Source organism: Oncorhynchus clarkii, chromosome 28 (genome assembly GCF_045791955.1).
Source record: "Oncorhynchus clarkii lewisi isolate Uvic-CL-2024 chromosome 28, UVic_Ocla_1.0, whole genome shotgun sequence".
NCBI classification, from domain to species: domain Eukaryota; kingdom Metazoa; phylum Chordata; class Actinopteri; order Salmoniformes; family Salmonidae; genus Oncorhynchus; species Oncorhynchus clarkii.
Genome location: NC_092174.1, coordinates 30991771 through 31018268, shown reverse-complemented (window position 1 = coordinate 31018268; position 26498 = coordinate 30991771). Strand labels below are relative to the sequence as shown.

General features: G+C 42.2%; 1 protein-coding gene across 2 annotated transcripts; it reads left to right on the top strand.

Moving 5' to 3' along the window:
* The first annotated feature begins 487 nt into the window (after nt 1–487).
* Nucleotides 488–26498, top strand: LOC139387190 (afadin- and alpha-actinin-binding protein-like). Of its 2 annotated transcripts, none has more exons than XM_071133256.1 (14): nt 488–703; nt 9876–9994; nt 10163–10335; nt 10573–10785; nt 11067–11177; nt 11411–11546; nt 11716–11791; nt 11920–12139; nt 12853–13000; nt 16645–16784; nt 19301–19477; nt 23215–23332; nt 23450–23600; nt 24837–26498. In XM_071133256.1, the coding sequence occupies exons 3-14, from the start codon at nt 10234–10236 to the stop codon at nt 24988–24990; spliced, it is 1746 nt and encodes a 581-aa protein (XP_070989357.1). In that variant the 5' UTR covers nt 488–703; nt 9876–9994; nt 10163–10233; the 3' UTR covers nt 24991–26498. The 2 variants fall into 2 exon arrangements, with proteins under 2 accessions (XP_070989357.1, XP_070989358.1); XM_071133257.1 differs by lacking the exon at nt 488–703 and adding an exon at nt 7542–7669.

The following is a 26498-nucleotide window of genomic DNA, read 5'->3' as shown; positions in this document are numbered from 1 at the left end:
CCATTCTACTGCCAATGTTTGAAGATTGCATGGCTGTGTACTACATTTTATACGCCTGTCAGCAACAGCTGAAATAGCCGTATATATAATGTATAATCACTCATAGGAAGGATAAATGCACCTGACAGCATTCCTAATTTGCAAAAATGTCCGTAGATCCTCCAACTCTGAAGTCACCCCATTAAAGTTAACATTTAAAAATGTAAGGGTAAGGGATTACATTTTTTTATTTAACCTTTATTTAACTTGGCAAGTCAGTTAAGAACACATTCTTATTTACAATGACGGGTTAAGATAAAGGTTATGGTTATATGGTTAGTGTAGGGGTTAAAGTCGGGGTTTAGGGTAGGGACTTCCCAAGGATCACAGATAGCCCTAACCTTTGGATAAATAGTCCGTCAGAGGAACGACGGTTGTGCACATGATCCAATACAGTGGACTGATACTGGTTGCTTGACAACGCGCCCGCCAATGACGGTGGTGTTTGTTTTGAAGCCAAGAAGAGGAGGACTTTAAAAAAAATCTACCTTGCCAATGTGGGCTAATATGGCATTCACGGTTAAGAACTACTTAGTTAGCTAACTATAGCTCGATAGAGACGGATTTCACTTATTTAATAAAAATAAAAACTATTGTAGCCTTCTGGAATTGGCAGGCAGGCTAAGCAATATAATCCCTCACTCCACGTCGGACCCAAAATCAAGTGAGTATCCACACTAAATTAACGCCGGCACCCAGCCATGGGGAGTTTCAGAGAGTCCTAGCTAGTTCGCTACAAAAATATTTTGCAACGTTTCATCAAAACCTAGCTAGCTGCTAGTACTCCAGCAGCTAACTATATATACTGTAGTAGCTTTCTACCTGGCTAGCTAGGTAAACCAGCCAGGTCAACAACGCAAACGGAACAAATTAGCGAACGTTAATAGTAGTTTACAGAGTTAACTTTTAGCTAACGTTAATCAAACTTTAGATGACGCCAACTTAATTTGCTAGCTAGTTAACGTTATCTCGCTAAGTGTTTACATGCGAGTGTGACTACGTTTTCAACTGAGCCTCCTGTTTATTGATCTCACTTGCAGCATCTCAAAACAATGATAAGAAAATATAGTTTGGTGTGTTGATACTAACGTTAGGCTATAACGGTGTACTCACACAATGTCTGCTATTGTCAACACTAAAATGTTTGCTTCTTGTCAGTTGCCTGCTCTTATTGGAATCAGATTTATTTTGGGACGTAACTAACTAATACAGACTCAATGTTGTGTCCCAAAGCTAAATTCAGATGGAGGCACATTGAGTGGATGTGGCTCTGTAACTCCCCTGTTTTGGTTAAGCGTGACATAGGGAAACACTAACTCCCATTTAAATTGAATGCAGATAAGAGACCAATGCAGCCTGGTTAAATGGATAAGGACACCACATAGCTTCTGCCACTGTGGCTCGATTTACCTTCTACTCCAGTGCTATCACATGCAGCAGCAGCGGTGTGTGGGTAAAATCACTGAGGAAGCCAAGCCAGTATAAAAACAATATTACAACCTATGTTGTGATAACTGTTTGCTCCCATTCAAACATCACCGTGATAAACAATAAGGCATGTAAATAAGTCAGTGGTTGAATAAATTTAACTACATATACGTTTGTTTCATCACAAAACAGGTGAGCAACATCTGCTCTGTGAAGTCCACAAAGCAAATATTATACAATGAACAAAAATATAAACACATGTAGTGTTGATCCTCATGAGCTGAAATAAAAGATCCCAGAAATGTTCCATATGCATAAAAAGCTTATTTCTCAAACAAATTGCTGAAATTTGTTTACAACCCTGTTAGTGAGAATTTCTACTTTGCCAAGATATTCCATCCACCGGACAGGTGTGGCATGATCATTACATGTGCAGTTTTGTCATACAACACAATGCCACAAAAGTCTCAAGTTTTGAGTGTGCAGTTGGCATTCTGACTGCAGGAATGTCCACCAGCGCTGTTACTAGAGAATTTAATGTTCTCTACCATAAGCTGCCTCAAAGTCATTTTAAGGAATTTGGCACAGCCTCTGCTATTGGGCTCCTGAGTGGCGCAGTGGTCTAAGGCACTGCATCTCAGTGTCCCTGGTTCAAATCCAGGCTGTATCACATCCGGCCGTGACTGGGAGTCCCTTAGGGCGGAGGACAATTCGCCCCTGTGTCGTCCGGGTTTGAATGAAATTGTACTAAAAATAATAATAATTTAGTACCATTTCAACTTTAAACCTTTAAACATGATCAAATCATATGCTTAGTTTAGTACACTGAAAACAAACATAGAGACCAAAAACTATTCAGTCCAATGTTGCTAAATATCATGTGGCTGTCCATGGTACTGGTCTCTGCCTCTGTGTGTGCCTACTTGTAAACTAGTTGACCGCCAATGCCATTCTCTCTCATGTTGGCAAAACGGTTTATGGCTCTGTAATAGAGGTCGACCGATTAATCGGAATGGCCGATTGAAATGGGCCCTAATTAAGTTTTCATAACAATTGGAAATCAGTATTTTTGGCGACGATTTAAAAATAAATAAATACATTTAAAAAAAAATATATATATATCTTTATTTAACTAGTCAGTGAAGAACACATTATTTTCAATGACTGCCTAGGAACAGTGGGTTAACTGCCTTGTTCAGGGGCAGAACGACAGATTTTCACCTTGTCAGCTCGGGGGATCCAATCTTGCAACCTTACAGTAAACTAGTCCAATGCAATAATGACCTGCCTCTCTCTCATTGCACTCCACAAGGAGACTGCCTGTTACGCGAATGCAGTAAGCCAAGGTAAGTTGCTAGCTAGCATTAAACTTATCTTATAAAAAACAATCAATCATAATCACTAGTTAACTACACATGGTTGATGATATTATCTAGCGTGTCCTGCGTTGCATATAATCTGACTGAGTATACAAGTATCTAAGTATCTGACTGAGCGGTGGTAGGCAGAAGCAGGCGCGTAAACATTCATTCAAACAGCACTGTCGTGCATTTTTCCAGCAGCTCTTCTTTGTGCGTCAAGCATTGCGCTGTGTATCAACTCCCGAGATGAGGCTGGTGTAACCGAAGTGAAATGGCTAGCTAGTTACCACGCGCTAATAGTGTTTCAAACGTCACTCGCTCTGAGCCTTCTAGTAGTTGTTCCCCTTGCTCTGCTTGGGTAACGCTGCTTCAATGGTGGCTGTTGTCGTTGTGTTGCTGGTTCGAGCCCAGGGAGGAGCGAGGAGAGGGATGGAAGCTATACTGTTACACTGGCAATACTAAAGTGCCTATAAGAACATCCAATAGTCAAAGGTTAATGAAATACAAATGGTATAGAGGGAAATAGTCCTATAATAACTACAACCTAAACGTCTTACCTGGGAATATTGAAGACTCATGTTAAAAGGAACCACCAGCTTTCATATGTTATGTTCTGAGCAAGGAACTGAAACGTTAGCTTTCTTACATGGCACATATTGCACTTTTACTTTCTTCTCCAACATTTTGTTTTTGCATTATTTAAACCAAATTGAACATGTTTCATTATTTATGAGGCTAAATTGATTTTATTAAGTTGTATTATATTAAGTTAAAATAAGTGTTCATTCAGTATTGTTGTAATTGTCATTATTACAAGTAAATTTGTAAAAAATTGGCCGATTAATCGGTATCGGCTTTTTTGGTCCTCCAATAATCAGTATCGGTATCGGCGTTGAAAAATCATAATAGGTCAACCTCTACTCTGTAATGCAGCATGCTTTAATTTTTGTAATTGTAGGCTAGCTTAAATGCTGGCTAACCTAGGATATCAACACAAGCAGACCAGAAACTAAAATGACCTTTTGCTTAGGATTTGATTGGTGTGAAGCCACATACCAACTGTCCTCCCTTGGCTTGGGGGGGGGGGGGGGTTTGCTGCTCCCACACAACCCACAGTTGAGCTCCGCTCAATGCTGATTCTTTTATTTAAAAAATGTATCAAGGGAAGCCAAATGCTTGCTGGCATCAGTCAATCAAATTCTACAGCTACAATGTCACTCTTTTTGTCCAGACAGCATTAGATACATGGGCTACACATACTGAGACAGAGGAGTGCTGTTTCCCTCGTGCGGTTAATTTCTCTGGTGAGATCCAGCCACTTGCTAATTAATGGAAAATTATAAAAACACTTATTCGTCAAATATTTGTGAAAGCCTGGGTTTCCTTTGGCATCCACAAATACATGCCACTGATCACGTGTTGCCCAAGGCTATCAAAACAGTCCAGTCTACGATGGAATGCACACCATGTTTAAACAGAGCACCGGGGCCTATTAACTGCACCGGGGCCTATTTTTTTAAGTGTAGTTACGAGAGTGTAGAATGTGGTTCGCCTTGTTGCACCAGGAAAGTCTTAGGATCATATTATAGTCAAAGGGATCTGACAAATGGAAGGATCATACTGAGGCCCACTTGAATAATGTGTCGTGTAGTTAGCAAATTGTGTAGTGTGTAGTTGTCTATAGTTTGTTAAAGCCCTTTTTCTCAATCTTAGCATTTTGAATTCCGTGACATTGTTAAACCTTGCACACATCACACAGGTGTGTGTGTGCCTAAAAGCCTCCCTCTGGCATACAGTCACACACGAGCCCAGAGATGGCCACCTCGCTTCGCGTTCCTAGGAAACTATGCAGTATTTTGTTTTTATTGTGTAATGTCTTACATTGTTACCCCAGGAAATCTTAGGTTTTATTACATACAGTCGGGAGGAACTATTGGATATAAGAGCAACGTCAACTCCCCAACATTACGACCAGGAATACGACTTTCCCGAAGCGGATCCGCTGTTTGGTCCACCACCCAGGACAATGGATCGGATCCCAGCCGCCGACCCAAAACAACGGCGCTGCAGAAGGGGCAGACGGCGCAGTCTTCTGGTCAGGCTCCGTAGATGGGCACATCGTGCACCGCTCCCGAGCATACTACTCGCCGATGTCCAGTCTCTTGACAACAAGGTAGACGAAATCCGAGCAAGAATAGCCTTCCAGAGAGACATCAGAGATTGTAACTTTCTTTGTTTCACGGAAACATGGCTCACTCGGGATAGGTCATCGGAGTCGGTACAGCTACCTGGCTTCTTCACGCATCGCACCGACAGAAACAAACCTCTCTAGTAAGAAGAAGGGCGGGGGTGTATGCCTTATGATTAATCCGAGCAAGAATAGCCTTCCAGAGAGACATCAGAGATTGTAACTTTCTTTGTTTCACGGAAACATGGCTCACTCGGGATACGTCATCGGAGTCGGTACAGCTACCTGGCTTCTTCACGCATCGCACCGACAGAAACAAACCTCTCTAGTAAGAAGAAGGGCGGGGGTGTATGCCTTATGATTAACGAGACGTGGTGTGATCATAACAACATACAGGAACTCAAGTCCTTTTGTTCACCTGACCTAGAATTCCTCACAATAAAATGCCGACTGCATTATCTACCAAGAGAATTCTCTTAGATTATAATCAGTTGTGTATATCCCCCTCCAGGCAGACACATCGACGGCCCTGAAATAACTTCATTTGACTCTATGTAAACTGGAAACGACATATCCTGAGGCTGCATTTATTGTTGCTGGGGATTTTAACAAGGCTTATCTGAAAACAAGGCTCCCTAAATTTTGTCAGCTTATCGAATGCGCAACCCGGGCTGGCGCAACCCTGGATCATTGTTATTCTAACTTCCACGACGCATATAAAGCCCTCCCCTCCTTTCGGAAAATCTGACCACAACTCTATTTTGCCTATAGACAGAAACTAAAACAGGAAGCGCTCGGGTCTGTTCAACGCTGGTCCGACCAATCAGATTCCACGCTTCAAGATTGCTTCGATCACGTGGACTGGGATATGTTCCGCATAGCGCCGGGCAATAACATTGATGAATACGCTGATTTGGTGAGCGAGTTTATTAGCAAGTAAATCGGTGATGTTGTACCCACAGCGTCTATTAAAACGTTCCCCAACCAGAAATTGTGTATTGATGGCAGCATTGGCACAAAACTGAAAGCGCGAACCACTGCTTTTAATCAGGGCAAGGTGACCGGAAACATGACCGAATACAAACAGTGTAGCTATTCCCTCCAAGGCAATCAAACAAGCTATGCGTCAGTATAGAGACAAAGTAGAGTCGCACTTCAACGGCTCAGACATGCGGTATGTGGCAGGGTCTACAGTCAATCACGGACTACAAAAGGAAAACCAGCCCTGTTGCAGACCACGATGTCTTGCTCCCAGACAAACTAAACAACTTCTTTGCTCGCTTTGAGGACAATACAGTGCCACTAACACAGCCCGCTACCAAAACCTGCGGGCTCTCCTTCACTGCAGCCAACGTGAGTAAAACACTTAAGTGTCAACCCTCGCAAGGCTGCCGGCCCAGACGGCATCCCCAGCCGCGTCCTCAGAGCATGCACAGACCAGCTGGCTGGTGTGTTTACTGACACATTCAATCAATCCTTATCCCAGTCTGCTGTTCCCACATGCTTCAAGAGGGCCAGCATTGTTCCTGTTCCCAAGAAAGCAAAGGTAACAGCTAAATTACTAATTACTACCGTAGCACTCACTTCCTCCTTTATGAATTGCTTTGAGAGACTAGTCAAGGACCACCCTATCACCTCCACCCTACCTGACACCCTAGACCCACTCCAATTTGCTTACTGCGCTAATAGGTCCACAGACGATGCAATCGCAATCACTCTGCCCTAACCCATCTGGACAAGAGGAATACCTATGTAAGAATGCTATTTGTCGACTACCGCTCAGCATTTAACACCATAGTACCTTCAACACGCCCTGTGAAACTGGGTCCTGGACTTCCTGACGGACCGCCCCCAGGTGGTGAGGGTAGGTAACATCTCCACCCCGCTGATCCTCATCACTGGGGCCCCACAAGGGTGCGTTCTGAGCCCTCTCCTGTACCTCCTGTTCACCCATGATTGCGTGGCCATGCACGCCTCCAACTCAATCATCAAGTTTGCAGACGACACTACAGTGGTAGGCTTGATTACCAACAACGATGAGACAGCCTACAGGGAGGAGGGGAGGGCCCTTGGAGTGTGGTGTCAGGAAAATAACCTTACACTCAATGTCAGCAAAACAAAGGAGATGATCGTGGACTTCAGGAAACAGCAGAGGGAGCAGCCCCCATCCACATCGACGGGACAGTAGTGGAGAAGGTGGAAAATTTTAAGTTCCTCGGCGTACACATCACAGACAAACTGAAATGGTCCACCCACACAGACAGCGCGGTGAAGGCGGCGCAGCAGCGCCTCTTCAACCTCAGGAGGCTGAAGAAATTCGGCTTGTCACCAAAAACACTCTCAAACTTTTACAGATGCACAATCGAGAGCATCCTGTCGGGCTGTATCACCGCCTGGTACGGCAACTGCTCCGCCCACAACCGTAAGGCTCTCCAAGAGGGTAGTGAGATCTGCACAAAGCATCACTGGGGGCGAACTACCTGCCCTCAAGGACACCTACACCACCTGATGTCACAGGAAGGCCAAAAAGATCATCAGAGACAACAACCACCCGACCCACTGCCTGTTCACCCCGCTATCATCCAGAAGGCGATGTCAGTACAGGCGCATCAAAGCAGGGACCGAGAGACTGAAAGAAGCTGTTTATCTCAAGGTCATCAGACTTAAACAGCCATCACTAACATTGAATGGCTGCTGCCAACATCCTGACTCATCTCTAGCCACTTTAATAATGAAAACATGTATGTAATAAATGTATCACTAGCCACTTTAAACAATGCCACTTTAAATAATGTTAAATACCCTACATTACTCATCTCATATGTACAGTGCCTTGCGAAAGTATTCGGCCCCCTTGAACTTTGCAACCTTTTGCCACATTTCAGGCTTCAAACATAAAGATATAAAACTGCATTTTTTTGTGAAGAATCAACAACAAGTGGGACACAATCACGAAGTGGAACGACATTTATTGGATATTTCAAACTTTTTTAACAAATCAAAAACTGAAAAATTGGGCGTGCAAAATTATTCAGCCCCTTTACTTTCAGTGCAGCAAACTCTCTCCAGAAGTTCAGTGAGGATCTCTGAATGATCCAATGTTGACCTAAATGACTAATGATGATAAATACAATCCACCTGTGTGTAATCAAGTCTCCGTATAAATGCACCTGCACTGTGATAGTCTCAGAGGTCCGTTAAAAGCGCAGAGAGCATCATGAAGAACAAGGAACACACCAGGCAGGTCCGAGATACTGTTGTGAAGAAGTTTAAAGCCGGATTTGGATACAAAAATATTTCCCAAGCTTTAAACATCCCAAGGAGCACTGTGCAAGCGATAATATTGAAATGGAAGGAGTATCAGACCACTGCAAATCTACCAAGACCTGGCCGTCCCTCTAAACTTTCAGCTCATACAAGGAGAAGACTGATCAGAGATGCAGCCAAGAGGCCCATGATCACTCTGGATGAACTGCAGAGATCTACAGCTGAGGTGGGAGACGCTGTCCATAGGACAACAATCAGTCGTATTTTGCACAAATCTGGCCTTTATGGAAGAGTGGCAAGAAGAAAGCCATTTCTTAAAGATATCCATAAAAAGTGTCGGTTAAAGTTTGCCACAGGCCACCTGGGAGACACACCAAACATGTGGAAGAAGGTGCTCTGGTCAGATGAAACCAAAATTGAACTTTTTGGCAACAATGCAAAACGTTATGTTTGGCGTAAAAGCAACACAGCTGAACACACCATCCCCACTATCAAACATGGTGGTGGCAGCATCATGTTTTGGGCCTGCTTTTCTTCAGCAGGGACAGGGAAGATGGTTAAAATTGATGGGAAGATGGATGGAGCCAAATACAGGACCATTCTGGAAGAAAACCTGATGGAGTCTGCAAAAGACCTGAGACTGGGACGGAGATTTGTCTTCCAACAAGACAATGATCCAAAACATAAAGCAAAATCTACAATGGAATGGTTCAAAAATAAACATATCCAGGTGTTAGAATGGCCAAGTCAAAGTCCAGACCTGATTCCAATCGAGAATCTGTGGAAAGAACTGAAAACTGCTGTTCACAAATGCTCTCCATCCAACCTCACTGAGCTCGAGCTGTTTTGCAAGGAGGAATGGGAAAAATGTGCAAAACTGATGTGCAAAACTGATAGAGACATACCCCAAGCGACTTACAGCTGTAATCGCAGCAAAAGGTTTTGCACGCCCAATTTTTCAGTTTTTGATTTGTTAAAAAAGTTTGAAATATCCAATAAATGTCGTTCCACATGTGTCCCACTTGTTGTTGATTCTTCACATAAAAATACAGTTTTATATCTTTATGTTTGAAGCCTGAAATGTGGCAAAAGGTCGCAAAGTTCAAGGGGGCCGAATACTTTCGCAAGGCACTGTATATACTGTACTCTATACCATTTACTGCATCTTGCCTATGCCGTTCGGCTGTTGCTCATTCATGTATTTTTATGGACATATTATTATTTATTTATTCTTATTCATTCCTTTACACGTGTGTGTGTGTGATATAAGGTAGTTGTTGTGAAATTGTTAGGTTAGATTACTGCATGGTCGGAACTAGAAGCACAAGCATTTCGCTACACTCGCATTAACATCTGCTAACCATGTGTAAGTGACAAATAAAATTTGATTTGAAGTTAACATGCAAACCCTCTTTGCTCAAGCTCAAAGTATCACTCTACAGTCCAGTGTAACGGCCAAGGCCTGAAAGCCCGTCCCATGCTGGCACGTCACACAGATGACGGTTAATCCTGCATGGTGTTGAAGAATCGACCCAGATTATCCTGCATTAGACGCTTATGTCATTGGCTTGCTGCTTGATGCTCTATTTCAGGATTCTGTTCCAGTGAGGGAAGCCTCCAGTTGGTCTCTCACAGATGATCTCCCTACTATCTTGACGCTGTGTTGGCATGGAAAACTGGTGGACTTCAGCAACTATAGAGCCATCAATAGGTAAATTAATTCAAATGTCGTCTCTGGGGGGGGAAATTGTTTGTTTGATTTTATGGGATGCATTTTTGTTACCTAATTTTAGAACGTTTTAAACCTCCTAGTCAGCCAGTCTGAGTCAACTCTTAATGCATCAATTGGTTGTTCTCTGCATTTCCCTACTATGTTTAGAAACCCATGAGCTCTCCGGCATAGCAAGAATGACGATGTTCCCCTCGTAGCATCATAACAACCTTCCTACAATGCACTCCTCCACCATGCCACTGTCCAAGAGTTCCTACAATGTGTTAAGTGCCTTCTGCACTGAGGACAATGTTCCCCGGTGTATCTCTTACATTAATCAGGTACTGCACCATTGAAATGGCTATTATTTAGGTTACATTTAGAATATCAATACTTTCCCAATACTCTGAAGGTCGCATTGTGTAATGTGCTGCTTGCTTGTTTATATAGCCAGGTATCACTATTCTTCTTCACTACTTGATTTGAGGTTTTGTGTATCTGAAGCTTCATTTATCTCATGCACTGAATCCTCTTAGTGCTAACCTATTTGTCTGCCCTCTTTTTGGGACCTTGTACAGGAGATGGACTCTCTGGGGTTCTCCTCTGCATGTATTGAGGCCAGCTCACCAGAGGTAAGCGGGGGGCTGAACACTGTGCCAGCCCTGAACAGCATGTATGAGCTGCTCCAGATGCAGCGCCGCAGCCAACACAGCCTGCAGGAGCAGGAGGCGGAGAGTCTGAAGAGCTCCAGCGCCCTGGAACACCTGCAGATCACCAACTCCAGACTCAAGGTCAGGCTGTCTTTCCCATACATCGTTTTCCAGACAGGGTGCATATTGTCAATAGAAAGCTAGGTTGGGGCACCTATAGAATGATAGGAGAAACACTGAGATGGGGGTTTACCGCAACAACACTGACACTCATTTTACTATGTTTCCGATGTACAGTACATTGTCCTTAGGTGAAAGGTGCTTGCTTACTGCTTATAGGAGAACTTAGTCTTAGTCAAGATGAGCACATACACTAGACTATATAATGTTGACATTACATGTACATTTGTGTTTGTTCCCAGGATCAGCTGGAGCTCTCTAAAAGAGACACGTCAGGACTGCACGAGGCAGAGAGGCAGCTGCAACTCAAAATCAAGACTCTGCAGAACTGCCTTAAAACAGAAAAAGATGAGGTAGACTTTGTAATAAAATTGTTAATCATTACACTCTATATTTAATGATATGCTTATTTAACTGCATTCATCCATGGGAAATGTAGTTTCAGTGTGTGAGCCTGTCGTGGGTCGTGTTCAGTAGGGCACACCGTAGCAAAGCATTATGCAACGGGAAATTGTGTTCATGTTGGACAAGTTCAGGTAGTACTTCCCCGTTTCAAAACGTTTTCTCCCTACTGAACACACCCCAGGTGCAGAAGCTCCAGAGCATCATCGCCAGCAGATCCTCTCAGTACAGCCATGATGCCAAGAGGAAGGAGAGGGAGAGCACCAAACTCAAAGAACGCCTCAACCAGCTACTGGTGGAAAAGAGGGATAAGAAACTTGGTAAGGGTGCTGGACCATGTTCTCAAGACATAGTTTCCTCCTCCTTATTCCAAAGGTTGTTGGAAATGTGGATCTTTGCAACCAAGTATCTTAAAAATAAAAAATAAACACCCATGAAAAACGATCTGTCTTTATAAAAAGTCCCTCATTTTCTTTTTATCTCTACTAGCGATTGACGTATTAAACTACTTGGGACGGGCTGATGGGAAGAGAAGCCAATGGAAGACTGGAAAGGTCGAGGCCAGGTAGCAATACTCCTCAAACTGAACCATGTCTGTTTTTAAGTGCATTCATCAACTCTTGATGCAACAAATCCTACATGGCTTTGGAGAAGCCACTTTGATGGGTGTGTGTTTATTTGCCATTATTGTAGACATGAGGGGGAGATGTACAGGTCCCTGCTGAGTGACTATGAGGTTCGTCATAGAGCCCTGATGCTGGAGAACGTTGAGCTGAAGAAGGTGCTGCAGCAGATGAAGCGGGAGATGGTGTCTATACTGAGTCCTAGTCCTAGGAAACCATGCTCCAGCTTCAGAGACCATGTGGAAGACAGCCTAGAACTGAGTACCAGAAGTCCCCTACGTGACAGTACAGTGAGCTCCAAAAGTATTGGGACAGTGACACATTTTAAATAAGAATAGAATGTTTCTAAACTTCTACAATATTGTGGATGTTACCATGATTACGGAATTCATCTTGAATAATGATTGAGAAAGTAATTATCATATCTGCAATCATGGTAGCATCCACATGAATGTATAATTGTTTAGAAACATTCTATTCTTATTTACAATAAAAGGGACTCCAAAATGACATGTTATTTACCATTAATTTCTATTGGGCACAAAATAATATGAAACACAACCAAAACAAACAGCAAATGCATCCAACAAGTTTGTAGTGACAATCTTCATCTAATCATTGCGTGCTAGGAATTTGGGAACAAATACTAAACTTTTGACTACTAATATAAATATGTGATTTGTTCAAATTCTTTTAGTCACCTATGATGGACTTTGTACAAAGTGTTGTAATTTCGAAATGGTTCACCTGATATGTATGAAGAAAAAAAACGTGAATTAAAAATGTCTGCACTTGAACCTTATAGCCGTTGTATAATTTCAAATCCAAAGTGTTGGAATACAGAGCCAAAACATTAAGATGTATCGCTGTCCCAAAACTTTTGGAGCTCACTGTAGATGCAAGACCTAATACATTTTGATAATACTCTTACAAGATCTCTAAGCACTTTACATTACGTATGGGAGTGACATCTGGTTAACATTGTTCATTGTTGTGCCTTCAGGCCGGCTCAGACAGGGATAAGGAGGTTGGCGACTGCAGTAGAGAGACCCTGGACCAGTCATGTGAACACGCCCGGGAGCAGCTGACCAATAGCATCCGGCAGCAATGGAGGAGACTGAAGAGCCACATGGAGAGACTGGACAGCCAGGGTACAGACATCATCACATCACCCATATTACCAAAGAAGTTAACTATCAATGGTGTTCTCTGGGAATTATCTGGTGTTGTATGTTAGCAGTTGATGTTACTCTTCAATTGCACAGCAAATCAGGGGGAGAAAAATGGGTTTATTCAAAGAGGACAAATCATAGATGTTATGCTGAGAGGTAGATTTTAATTCTCCCCTGTCCTCAGTGATTCTCTTCACAGAACAAAGTGACAGGATGTAGTTTCATAACCCAACCCTAGCCTGTGGTTGACCAATTATAATTCCTTACAATAAAACTGGGCCAATGGCCAAATAAGTATCCGGTTTCAGGCTAACTGCCTTGACAAATTCCTCCCATGTCTCTGACCCATTGATCATTAATTCCCTATTACAGAAAAACCACTGTTTCCATTGATTAAACACAAAGGGCATATTTTACTTCTTGTTACAATAAGAAATAGATTTCAAACAAAGTTATAGAAAATAAGTGTTAACAGGTGTAATGATGTCTCTTATGATTCCTACCACATCCTGTATTAGGAGAGAACTCACAAAATAAATAATTGTCTGAAAGACAATAATATTAAATCGTCCTATTGTCAAGGTAATCATTCACAAAGTCCTTAAAGTGACCAGCTGGTATCAACTATTAACTGTAACCCATGATGTAGTTTCTTACAACGCTTACACGTCTGCTTTTACGACCCTCATCTGTAATTGTTGAATTTCTTCTTGTATCTGTTCTCAAAGAGCCCCCAAACTATCTGTATCTCTCCAACATCCGATCACGCTTATCAAGACATTTCTCATTCCGCTTCCTTACTTTGGCGAATACAGTTAGACCATCTTGTTTTTGTCAACGAGTTAGACGTTCTTTGTATTTTCCCCAAGCTTTTTGTATATCGGACAGATTCCATCTTTGTCAACAATGACAAACTTCTTTATTGCTTGCCAAAGTGAAGTGTCTCCACTTTGAAATGGTTCTTCATATCACTAGACCGTGACATTGTCTTTTTGATGCTCACATCCGGAGGAGCTGTTCTGCTCTTCTCCAGTGGTTCTCGAACTTAATGGCATTACATTAACTTCAAAAGATGTATAATATATATCTCTGGTTATATACAGTTGAAGTCGGAAGTTTACATACACTTAGGTTGGAGTCATTAACTCGTTTTTCAACCACTCCACAAATTTCTTGTTAACAAACTATAGTTTTGACAAGTTGGTTAGGACATCTACTTTGTGCATGACACAAGTAATTTTTCCAACAACTGAAAAAACAGATTATTTCACTGTATCACAATTCCAGTGGGTCAGAAGTTTACATGCACTAAATTGCTTTTAAACAGCTTGTAAAATTCCAGGAAACGATGCCATGGCTTTAGATGTTTCTGATAGACTAATTGACATAATTTGAGTCAATTGGAGGTGTACCTGTGGATCTATTTCAAGGCCTACCTTCAAACTCAGTGCCTCTTTGCTTGACAGCTTGGGAAAATCAAAAGAAATCAGCCAAGACCTCAAAAACATTGTGGATTGCCACAAGTCTGGGTCATACTTGGGAGCAATTTCCAAATGCCTGAAGGTACCACGTTCATCTGTATAAACACCATGGGATCACGCAGCTGTCATACCGTTCAGGAAGGAGACGTGTTCTGTCTCCTAGAGATGAACGTACTTTGGTGGGAAATGTGCAAATCAATCCCAGAACAACAGCAAAGGACCTTGTGAAGATGCTGGAGGAAACCGGTACAAAAATATCTATATCCACAGTAAAACGAGTCCTATATCGACATAACATGAAAGGCCTCTCAGCAAGGAAGAAGCCACTGCTCCAAAACCACCATAAAAAAGCCACACTACGGTTTTCAACTGCACATGGGGACAAAGATCATTCTTTTTGGAGAAATGTCCTCTGGTCTGATGAAACAAAAATAGAACTGTTTGGCCATAATTATGTTTGGAGAAAAAAGGGGGATGCTTGCAAGCCGAAGAACACCATCCCAACCGTGAAGCACGGGTGGCAGCAACATGTTGTGGGGTGCTTTGCTGCAGGAGGGACTGGTGCACTTCACAAAATAGATGGCATCATGAGGTAGGAAAATTATGTGGATATATTGAAGCAACATCAAGACATCAGTTAGGAAGTTAAAGCTTGGTTGCAAATGGGTTTTCCAAATGGACAATGACCCCAAGCATACTTCCAGAGTTGTGGCAAAATGGCTTAAGGACAACAAAGCCAAGGTAATGGAGTGGCCATCACAAGCCCTGACCTCAATCCTATAGAAAATCTGTGGGCAGAACTTAGTGTGTGCGAGCAAGGAGGCCTACAAACCTGTCTCAGTTACACAAGCTCTGTCAGGAGGAATGGGCCAAAATTCACCCAACTTATTGTGGGAAGCTTATGGAAAGCTTCCGAAAAATATTTTACTCAAGTTAAACCATTTAAAGGCAACGCTACCAAATACTAATTGTGTATGTACACTTCTGACCCACTGGAAATGTGTTGAAATAAATAAAAGCTTAAATAAATCATTCTCTCTAATATTATTCTGACATTTCACGTTCTTTAAAATTAAGTGGTGATCCTAACTGACCTAAAATAGGACATTTTTACTATGATTAAATGTCAGGAATTGTGAAACTGATTTTAAATGTATTTGGCTAAGGTGTATGTAAACTTCCGACATCAACTGTATATATTTAACCCTTCGAACTCAAACTTCCTTCTCAAACACATTGTTTCTGTAGGGCCTGGTTACCCATAACTTGTTTACTTCAAAACATTGAAGTCTTTTATATTACCCACACGTGTAAAAATTGCTACTCAACTAGCAACTCACTTCTATGCAAAAAGGACTCACATTTTTTTAGAGGACTTGAATCCCTATAATAGAGATTTAACAAACCTAGAGCAAAGGACCCAAACCTTGTACATCACAATGTGTATCACTCATTGCATGCACTAATTTTAACCTAATTTGGTTCTTTTAAATGATCTCGGTCTAGACTCGCCCAACAATATGTTAGCAGTCAATCAGGAGATTAAGAGTTGAATCCCGTGGGTTGTGCTCAGCCCTCTCTTTCCCTGTATAAACACACAGTTGAGTTTTTCCGTGTTCAAGACCAATTCATCCGCGTCGAGGCACCGAGTGTTAGCAGTTGATGTTACTCTTCAATAACAGACCCCAAAGCAAATCAGGGGGAGAAAAATGTGTTTATTCAAAGAGGATAAATCAGATCTGTCCTCAGTGATTCTCTGCACAGAACAAAGGGACCGGATGTAGTTTTATAACCCTAGCCTGTGGTTGACCAATTAGAAGTCCTTGCAATAAAACTGGGCTAATGGCCAAATAACAAGTATCCTGTTTCAGGCTCACTGCCTTGACAAATTCCTCACGTGTCTCTGACCCATTGATCATTAATTCCCTATTACAGGAAAAACTACTGTTTCCATTGATTGTTAGTACTCTTGACCTTTAGTCCTCTGCATTGTGTATTTATCTTCAAAATATTCTTACATGTAGGTACTGTACATGACAATCAATTTAAAATCACTACCAGTACTGTTGCATTTGAAACGGTTCTGCTGCCAAAACATTCTATATTTCTTCACCGTTGATCAGAATGTGTTGTTGTCATCAGCCTCCCTGGTGCAGCAGAGCCAGCAGCGTGCTGGTAAAGAGCTGGTCCCCAGACAGATCCATGAGGAGGAGATGGAGAGGATGAGACTGGAGGTCCAGCAGTGTAAAGATTTCATCCAGACACAGCAGCAGCTCCTACAGGTTAGTAAGACCCACATCACAACCCAAGGCTGTCTTTTCAAACCGAGCTACAAATATCTATAGTACATCTAGTTTTATTGCCTTGAATTTGAGCCTTACTAATCTTGTTCCCAGACCCTTACGATCAAATGCGTGAAGGGTCTGGTGGACCAACGCGTCGAACTTGGCCTTCGTTAGAGAATACAGAAAGGGCGGGAGAACGTCCTGTTCCATATGCATTGGCTTAATCTACCAACCAATCATCTCCCACAACACCTTCCCCCTAATCCTCCCCTGTATGCTAGCACACCACAAGCACAGAGCCACACCTTGCAGTCGTGTCATTCGCTAAAATTAAATTGACACTTTACTCAGTAAGGTCACTCCCACTAAGGCCAACTTTGAACCATTGATGTACCAGGGGTGTAATCATTAGTTCAAACATTTTTGCAACAAATCAAATTTCAATCAAATTTATTTATAAAGCCCTTATCAGCTGATGTCACAAAGTGCTGTACAGAAACCCAGCCTAAAACCCCAAACAGCTAGCAATGCAGTTGTAGACGCACGGTGGCTAGGAAAAAGGCCAGAACCTAGGAAGAAACCTAGAGAGGAACCAGGCTGAGGGGTGGCCAGTTCTCTTTTGGCTGTGCCGGGTGGCGATTATAACAGAACATGGCCAAGATGTTCAAATGTTCATAGATGACCAGCAGGGTCAAATAATAATAATCACAGTGGTTGTCGAGGGTGCAATAGGTCAGCACCTCAGGAGTAAATGTCAGTTGGCTTTTCATTGCCGATTTTATTTTTTTGCATCTCTCCTTCTACTGCTCCTGCTGTCTCTACAGAGTTGAAAACAGCAGGTCTGGGAAAGGTAGCACGTCCGGTGAACAGGTCAGGGTTCCATAGCCGCAGGCAGAGCAGTTGAAACTGAAGCAGCAGCATGACCAGGTGGACTGGGGACAGCAAGGAGCCATCAGGGTAGATAGTCCTGAGGCATGGTCCTAGGGCTCAGGTCCTCAGAGAGAGCGAATTAGAGAGAGCATACTTAAATTAACACAGGACACCGGATAAGAGAGGAGAAATACTCCAGATATAACAGACTGACCCTAGCCCCCCGACACAAACTATTGCAGCCTAAATACTGGAGGCTGAAACTGGAGGGGTCGGGAGACACTGGCCCTGTCCGAAGATACCCCCTGGACAGGGCCAAACAGGCAGGATATTACCCCACCCACTTTGCCAAAGCACAGCCCCCACACCAATAGAGGGATATCTTCAACCACCAACTTACCATCCTGAGACAAGGCCGAGTATAGCCCACAAAGATCTCCCCCATGGTTCAACCCAAGGGTGGGCGCCAACCCGGACAGGAAGATCACGTCAGTGACTCAACCCACTCAAGTGATGCACCCCTCCTAGGGATGGCATGGAAGAGCACCAGTAAGCTAGTGACTCAGCCCCTGTAATAGGGTTTGAGGCAGAGAATCCCAGTGGAGAGAGGGGAACCGGCCAGGCAGAGACAGCAAAGGTGGTTCGTTGCGCCAGTGCCCTTCCGTTCACCTTCACACTCCTGGGCCAGACTACACTCAACCTACTGAAGAGATGAGTCTTCAATAAAGACTTAAAGGTTGAGACAGAGTCTGCGTCTCACATGGTTAGGCAGACCATTCCATGAAAATTGAGCTCTATAGGAGAAAGCCCTGCCTCCAGCTTTTTGCTTAGAAATTCTAGGGACAATGAGGCCTGCGTCTTGTGACCGTAGCGTACGTGTAGGTATGTACGGCAGGACCAAATCTGAAAGCTAGGTAATGCTTTGTAGGTTAGCAGTAAAACCGTAATCAGCAATGCCTTGACAGGAAGCCAGTGTAAGGAGGCTAGCACTGGAGTAATATGATCAAATTTTGGGGTTCTAGTCAAGAGTGCTAAACATGGCTGCTAGAATAACTGAAGTTTATTTAATGCTTTATCCGGGTAGCCGGAAAGTAGAGCATTGCAGTAGTCTAACCTAGAAATGACCAAAGCATGGATACATTTTTCTGCATTATTTTTGGACAAAGTTTCTGATTTTTGCAATGTTACATCGATGGAAAAAGCTATCCTTGAAACAGTCTTGATATGTTCGTCAAAAGAGCGATCAAGGTCCAGAGTAACGCAGAGGTCTTTCAGTTTTATTTGAGATGACTGTACAACCATCAAGATTAATTGTCAGTCAACAGAAGATCTCTTTGTTTCTTGGGACCTAGAACTAGCATCTCTGTTTTGTCTTATGTCTGAAACACAGGCTTACAGGTAGGGCAATTTTGGGGCTTCACTAAATGAGTTAGTATTGGACAAATTCAGGTAGGTCCCTCCATTTCATTAGCTTCTGTTTAGGAAAGGTTTTGCAACAGAGTTGGTGTAATGAATATGCCCCAGACTTATGTGCTGTGTGCAATGCCCTGGGGATGAGGTTAGTCTAATAGACACTTACAGGAGTTATTCAGTCAAATGTTATGTCTGTTTCCTCTTCCTTGTGTTTGTCCGTGTGTGAGCAGCAGCAGTTAAACTCTCCCTGCTATGATGATGAGACTGCTGCTCTTCTGAATGACTGCTACACTCTGGAGGAGAAGGAGCGTCTCAAAGAGGAGTGGAGGCTCTTTGATGAGCAAAGGAGGAACTTTGAGAGGGAGAGGGAGAACTTCACTGAAGCTGCCATTCGCCTCGGATATGAGGTATCCATTTTTGTTTTTGGAAAGTTCTCGAGATGGAAGAATTATATTTGGCCAAGATGTGTCACTTAAAGGCCCAGTACAGTCAAATTAATTTTTATTGTGTTGTATGTATATCCATACTAAACTCAGCATAAAAATAAACATTCCTTTTTCAGGACCCTGTCTTTAAAAGATAATTAGTAAAAATCCAAATAACTTCACAGCTCTTCATTGTAAAGGGTTTATACACTGCTTGTTCAATGAACCATAAACAATTAATGAATGTGCACCTGTGGAACGGTCATTAAGACACTAACAGCTTACAGACGGTAGGCAATTAAGGTCACAGTTATGAAAACTTTGGACACTAAAGAGGCCTTTCTACTGACTCTGGAAAAACACCAAAAGAAAAATGCTCGGGGTCCCTACTCATCTGTGTCAACATGCCTCATCTGTGTCAACTGTGCCATCTGCAGTTCTCCTGCTCATCTGTGTCAACGTGCCAAGGAGGCATGAGAACTGTAGATGTGGCCAGGGAAATAAATTACAATGTCCGTACTGTGAGACGCCTAAGACAGCGCTACAAGGAGACAGGATGGACAGCTGATCGTCCTCACAGTGGCAGACCACGTAACACCTGCACAGGATTTGGTACATCCGAACAGGACACCTGCGGGACGGGTACAGGATGGCAACAACAACTGCCTGAGTTACACCAGGAACGCACAATCCCTCCATCAGTGCCTAGACTGTTCACAATAGGCTGAGAGAGGCTGTTCCTAAGGGCTTGTAGGCCTATTGTAAGGCAGGTCCTCACCAGACATCACCGGCAACAACGCCGCCTATGGGCACAAACCCACCGTCGCTCGACCAGACAGGACTGGCAAAAAGTGCCCTTCGCTGACAAGTCACGGTTTTGTCTCACCAGGGGTGATGGTCGGATTTGCGTTTATCGTCGAAGGAATGAACGTTACACCAAGGCCTGTACTCTGGAGCCGGATCGATTTGGAGGTGAAGGATCCGTCATGGTCTAGGGCGGTGTGTCACAGCATCATCGGACTGAGCTTGGCAGGCAACCTCAGAAAAAAGGGTAAAAAAAAAAAAGAACGGGTAAATCTGGCGCAGTCCATGAGGAGATGCACTGCAGTACTTAATGCAGCTGGTGGCCACACCAGATACTGACTTACTTTTGATTTTGAACCCCCCCCCCTGTTCAGGGACACATTATTCAATTTCTGTTAGTCACATGTCTGTGGAACTTGTTCAGTTTGTCTCATGAATCTTGTGTAAATATTTGTATGAACATAACATGTTAAGTTTGCTGAAAATAAACGCAGTTGACCGTGAGAGGAGGTTTCTTTTTTGCTGAGTTGATGAGGTTGAAATCTGGGCTGTGGCGGTCAATACATGATGATTGTCAAGCAAATAACTGACTGTTAATTAACCTCTCTGGGATACGCTAGTGTCCCACCTGGCCAAAAGCCAGTGAAAATGCAGAGCGCCAAATTCAAATAAATTACTATAAAAATCGAACTTTCATGAAATCACACATGTAAGATACCAAATTAAAGCTACACTTGTTGTGAATCCAGCCAACATATCAGATTTCAAAAATACTTTTCGGCGAAAGCAAACAATGCTATTATCTGAGGATAGCACCTCCGTAAACAAAGCGAAAGCATATTTCAACCCTGCAGGCTCGACACAAATCGCAGAAATAAAAATATAAATCATGCCTTACTTTTGCCGAGCTTCTTTTTTTGGCCCTCCAATATGTCCCATAAACATCACAAGTGGTCCTTTTTGTTCGATTAATTCCGTCAATATATATCCAAAATGTCAATTTATTTGGCGTGTTTGATCCAGAAAAACACCGGTTCCAACTTGCGCAATGTGACTACAAAATATCTCAAAAGTTACCTGTAAACTTTGCCAAAACATTTCAAACTACTTTTGTAATACAACTTTAGGTATTTTTTAAAAGTAAATAATCGATAAAATTGATGACTGGATGATCTGTGTTAAATACAGGAAGAAAGCAAACTGACGCTACATTTCTGGTCACGCACCTCTAGCAGTACACTTGAAGTGACCCTCGTTTTGAACAGGGCTGCTTCATTACACAAAGGAAAAACCTCAACCAATTTCTAAAGACTGGTGACATCCAGTGGAAGCGGTAGAAAGTGCAAGAAGGTCCCTTAGAAATCTGGATTCCCAATGAAATCTCATTTGAAAAGAGTGACCTCAACAACAAAAAAATCTGAATGGTTTGTCATCGGGGTTTCGCTTGCTACATAAGTTCTGTTATACTCACAGACAAGATTCAAACCGTTTTAGAAACTTCAGTGTTTTCTATCCAAACCTACTAATAATATGCATATCTTCTGGGGATGAGTAGCAGGCAGTTGAATTTGGGCATGCATTTAATCCGGACATGAAAATACTTCCCACTGTCACCAAGAAGTTACCAAACACATTTAGCGTCTCCTGGCTTCCACACATAGCTTACAAGCCACTTATGCACACCTTTGGAACAGTTAAAACATTTTAAAAGTCTAATAAATCCATGTAATATAACCTACACCATCACAATAAATTACTTTATTTTAGACAGGTCTAAAGAAGCATGATATGAAGAAAATTTATATTTCAGAAGAACAGAATAGCATTGTCCTGATCTGGCTATGCCAAATGGCTGTGGGCTCCACTAGTTAATTTAGCAGACACAATTTGCTTAGAATTCCTTGGCATTATAGTATGAAGAATACAATTGAGCATGGCTGAATAAAATATAAATAATATTTTCTCAATGACTTGAGGGAGTGCACACATGCAGCTATTGTGTTGAGCTTACATTGTAAGGTTGCATGATGCGACTCTAATGAGGATTTGAAAAAAAGTAGCTTGAAAGGCATAAGCTCTGATTTGTTTTTAGTGCAGGCTGTTCATACTTCATCAGTCTCTCATTCACAATTTGACAAGCACTTGATAATGTATCGAATTCCCCAGCGGCATCCCATTTGTGTGGCCGTATTGTAAAGAGAAGCAATGTGCTTAATATTAAGAAAGTTGAGAAATAATTATAGTAGGCGTAGCCTATAGAAGCTGTTGTGATCCTTTTTTTATTAGTCCATTTGGTTTTCTCACAATTGCATAGCCTATAGAAATGTTGCGCAACATGAGCTCATGGGCTCAAGTGTTTTGATTAGATTTTCGATAGCATTTGCATTGACGTCAGAGTGATAAGAGGGACAATAGAGTGCTGAGTACCAGGCAGATAGTACGTTTGGTAGGCTACTAATGACCATCTGCAGCATCGGAGCTTGGAAAAGCCTAATTACCGTGACAAAATGGTCAAGTGGAATTGAACTGCCATCATGACTTGTGACCGCTGGCGTGGCAGTGATACGGCCACTTAACAGCCCTAGTTGGAATAATACTGTAAAATTGTGATGCCCTTTTAGTGTAAGAGCTGTTTGAAAAGACCACCTGAAATTTCAGCCTGTTTTGGTAGGATGGTGTAATCACCAGGTAATAAATTACTTAATAAACCAATAAAAGTTTCAAAACTCTGCCAATAACAGCTAGTTTTCAGTTTTCCACTCCTTACTCAGACCACACAGACAGTCCTAGCAAAAATCTTGCTTGAGAAATTGTTCTTTTTGACCATTTTTAATAATTGAGTGAACATTTTTTTTAAGTCTGCATTGGAACTTTAACTGCATCTTATCCCTGTTTTGTCAATTTTGTTTTCACAGAAAAAGGCTTTCGAGGACGACCGTGCCTCGTGGCTCAAGAATCAGTTCTTGAACATGACTCCATTTGTGGACCGAAAAAGACATTCTGCATCAGAAACTCAACATGCCTTATCAACTAGTACGTTGTATATTTATGCTGCAGTATTTAAAAATAATACTTTTAAAAAGTACATTAATATTCTAATGTGTGGTTTGTTTTATGCATGGTTGGTCATAATTGTGTTTTCCTTTGTAGGTAGTGAGCCCGATATGAGGATCCCCTCCACTCCAGCCAGGCTGACCAAATCCCGGACGTACGCTGCGTTCTCCACTCCTAAAGCTGTCGCTGGCATGCCCTCCACAGCTGATCTCTACCACACACTACGCCTCATACCAGACAGCAGCAGGTGCTCCATCCCAGCTTGCTATTGTCATAGGCAGTCATTTGAAGTTTTTGACACGTGTTTCAAGTTTTATTAGTTGTATATATGGGATACGCATGGTATACATCGTCCAATAAAATTATTACTAGTAACGAACGTATAGTAAATGGCTCAGTACAACAGAATAAACTGTGATAAATCACATGACATTTAAATCCGTGTCTTAAACCAGTGCTGGGAAGTAAATCAATAGAATATTGATCATCACAAATCAGATATTTTTTTGGTTGCACGTGTAATTGCGGGTGTAGCGAAATGCTTGTGTCCCTAGTTCCAATAATGCAGTACTATCTAACAATACACACAAATCTAAAGTAAAAAATGGAATTAAGAAATATAGAAACATTAGTACCAGCAACTCTGTAGTGAGGGTTGCAACCGACGACAGACTGCGCTTCAACACTCGGTGGTCCTGTTCTGTGAGGTTGTGTGGCCTACTACTTTGCGGCTGAGCCATTGTTGGTCCTAGACATTTCCACTTCACAATAACAGCACTTAATTGACCGGGAAGCTCTAGCAGGGCAGAAATGCCAATGCAAATGCCAATGTTTGTCTATGGAGATTGCATGACTGTGGTAAAACCAGTATATAAACATTATTAAAGTGACCAGCGTTCCATGTTTATGTACAGAAGGCAGCAGCCTCTAAGGTGCAGGGATGAGTAACCAGGTGGTAGCCGGCTAGACAGTGACTAAGTTCAGGGCAGGGTACTTGGTGGAGGCCGTCTAGTGATGGCTATTTAGCTTTGATGAACCTGTACTGACCTCGCCTTCTAGATGATAGTGGGGTGAACAGGTGACTGAGGTCCTTGATGATCTTCTTGGCCTTCCTGTGACACTGGGTGCTGTAGATGTCCTGAAGGGCAGGCAGTGTGCTCTCGGTGATGCGTTGGGCTGACCGCACCACCCTCTGGAGAGCCCAGGGTTTGGGGGTGGTGTGGTTGCAGTAATACAGCCCAACGGGATGCTCTCAATGGTGCATCTGTATAACTGTGTGCGGGTCTTGGGGGCAAAGCCAAATGTCTTCAGTCTCCTAAGGTTGAAGAGGCGCTATTGTGCCTTCACCACACTGTGTGAGTAGACAATTTCAGATTGTCAGTGATTTGTACTCCGAAGAACTTGAAGCTTTTCACCTTCTCCGCTGTAAGGCTCTCTTTTTGTGTGGTTTGTGATCAACCCTTGTTTGTGCTTTATTCCTCAGCTCTTCCAGAGGCAGTTCAAAACGAGGGAGCTGGCAGGAGTCCAACACCATCCATAGTAGAGAAGATTCTCGGGTCAGGTCCAGGGACAGATACAGAGGTGGAGACTGCTGCAGTATCTTCTCGCTAGGGTTAGAGGAAAACAGCCTCACCTGAAGACACTCCAGTGACATTTATATTACTGTGGACTCAACAGACCCCTCAGATGGCAGTCCAAGGCCGTGTTCATTAGGCACCAAACAGAAGAAAATGTAATTTAGCAGAAGGGCTTCCTGGATTTGTCCAATATGTCACACTCATTTTTGTATTCTGTTGTGTGCCCTAATGAACATGACCCATGTTTCAACACCACCACTGTCTCAGGACGAACAGTGGTACATCGTTGTTCACCAAAACTCGATTGAATCAGAACTTTAATGAACATGTAGATTTGTTTTTTTCTTTATTTTAGATTTTTACTGAGTAAAGCATCTCCAAGTCTAAGTGTGAAGTGGCAGCCAAACCTTGATTTGGGTAAATCAGGGTTCTGCTAATACCAATTCGGTGCCTTTTTTAGATAAGTTACTTGGTCAACAAATTTGTCACAATTTTAACATTCTATCATAAATGGCACATGTTCAACTTTTTTTTTAACACGTTTTCCCATCAAGAGGTGTTGAATCTACAAATGATTAAAGTAAGTGCTTATTAAGTTCCCAATATAGTAACAGGGTTGACGATGTCATCCTAAATCAGCCATTAATGTCCTTGTGACAGGGGGAATGGAAGTTCGTGGTGTGCAACAGGGAATGGCAATTGAATGCAAGCTTCACCATTTTTTTTATTGTTAAAACATTTTCTAGCCTGTATCTATGGGTAGCAGGGTTGACTTATGCTCGACCTGCTCAGTTTCACTACAAAACACCAGAAAATGGCCAAAAAGAATAGAACCAGCTCACCTGCTTTTACAGTATGATTTTACTATTAGATGTTCAATGTTTCCTTAGAATAAAAAAGGATTAGTTTCATTAAAACAAGAGCTCAGTTCATGTAACAGGGTTGACCTTAAAATGGGGGATAGACAAATGATTCACTAATCCGTGAAATAAATAATCTTCAGAAATGGCTGTCAAAGCAACAATAACTAGGGCTTTACAATGATGGTGAAATGTTGGTTAAAATCTTCCTAGAAGTCACTGAGGGTGCATGGAGGGACATATCAAAATGCAGAATTTTGGCACTTTAGCAGGTCTTTACTCATTAAAAATAGGAATTATTTTATTCTCCATGAAAGAGAACTTTTAATTTAATATAACAAACTTCTAAAATACAATATTGGTGCACAATTTCTATTTAAACAGAAAATCCACTCAAACGATATTTCTGTAATTTTTTTTGGTCATTAGTCGCATGTTTTATATGGGCCCCAAAATGTTTTGCATGTCAGCAGTCAAGTTTTCAAGATATTGGACTTTCAAGAGATGCAAAAGGCACTTTTTTGTGGAACGAACCAGATATTTTCCGAAAATGTGCGAAAAGCTATCAATAGGCTACTGCCTAGTCCTGAATGTTTACACATTGTTTTCACTCCAGATCATTCATATTATTTTAATTAACTTCATTCTAAATGTTTAATGTTAAGTGATATGCTGCTCTGAAACTGCAATAAATGTATTTATTTTGAA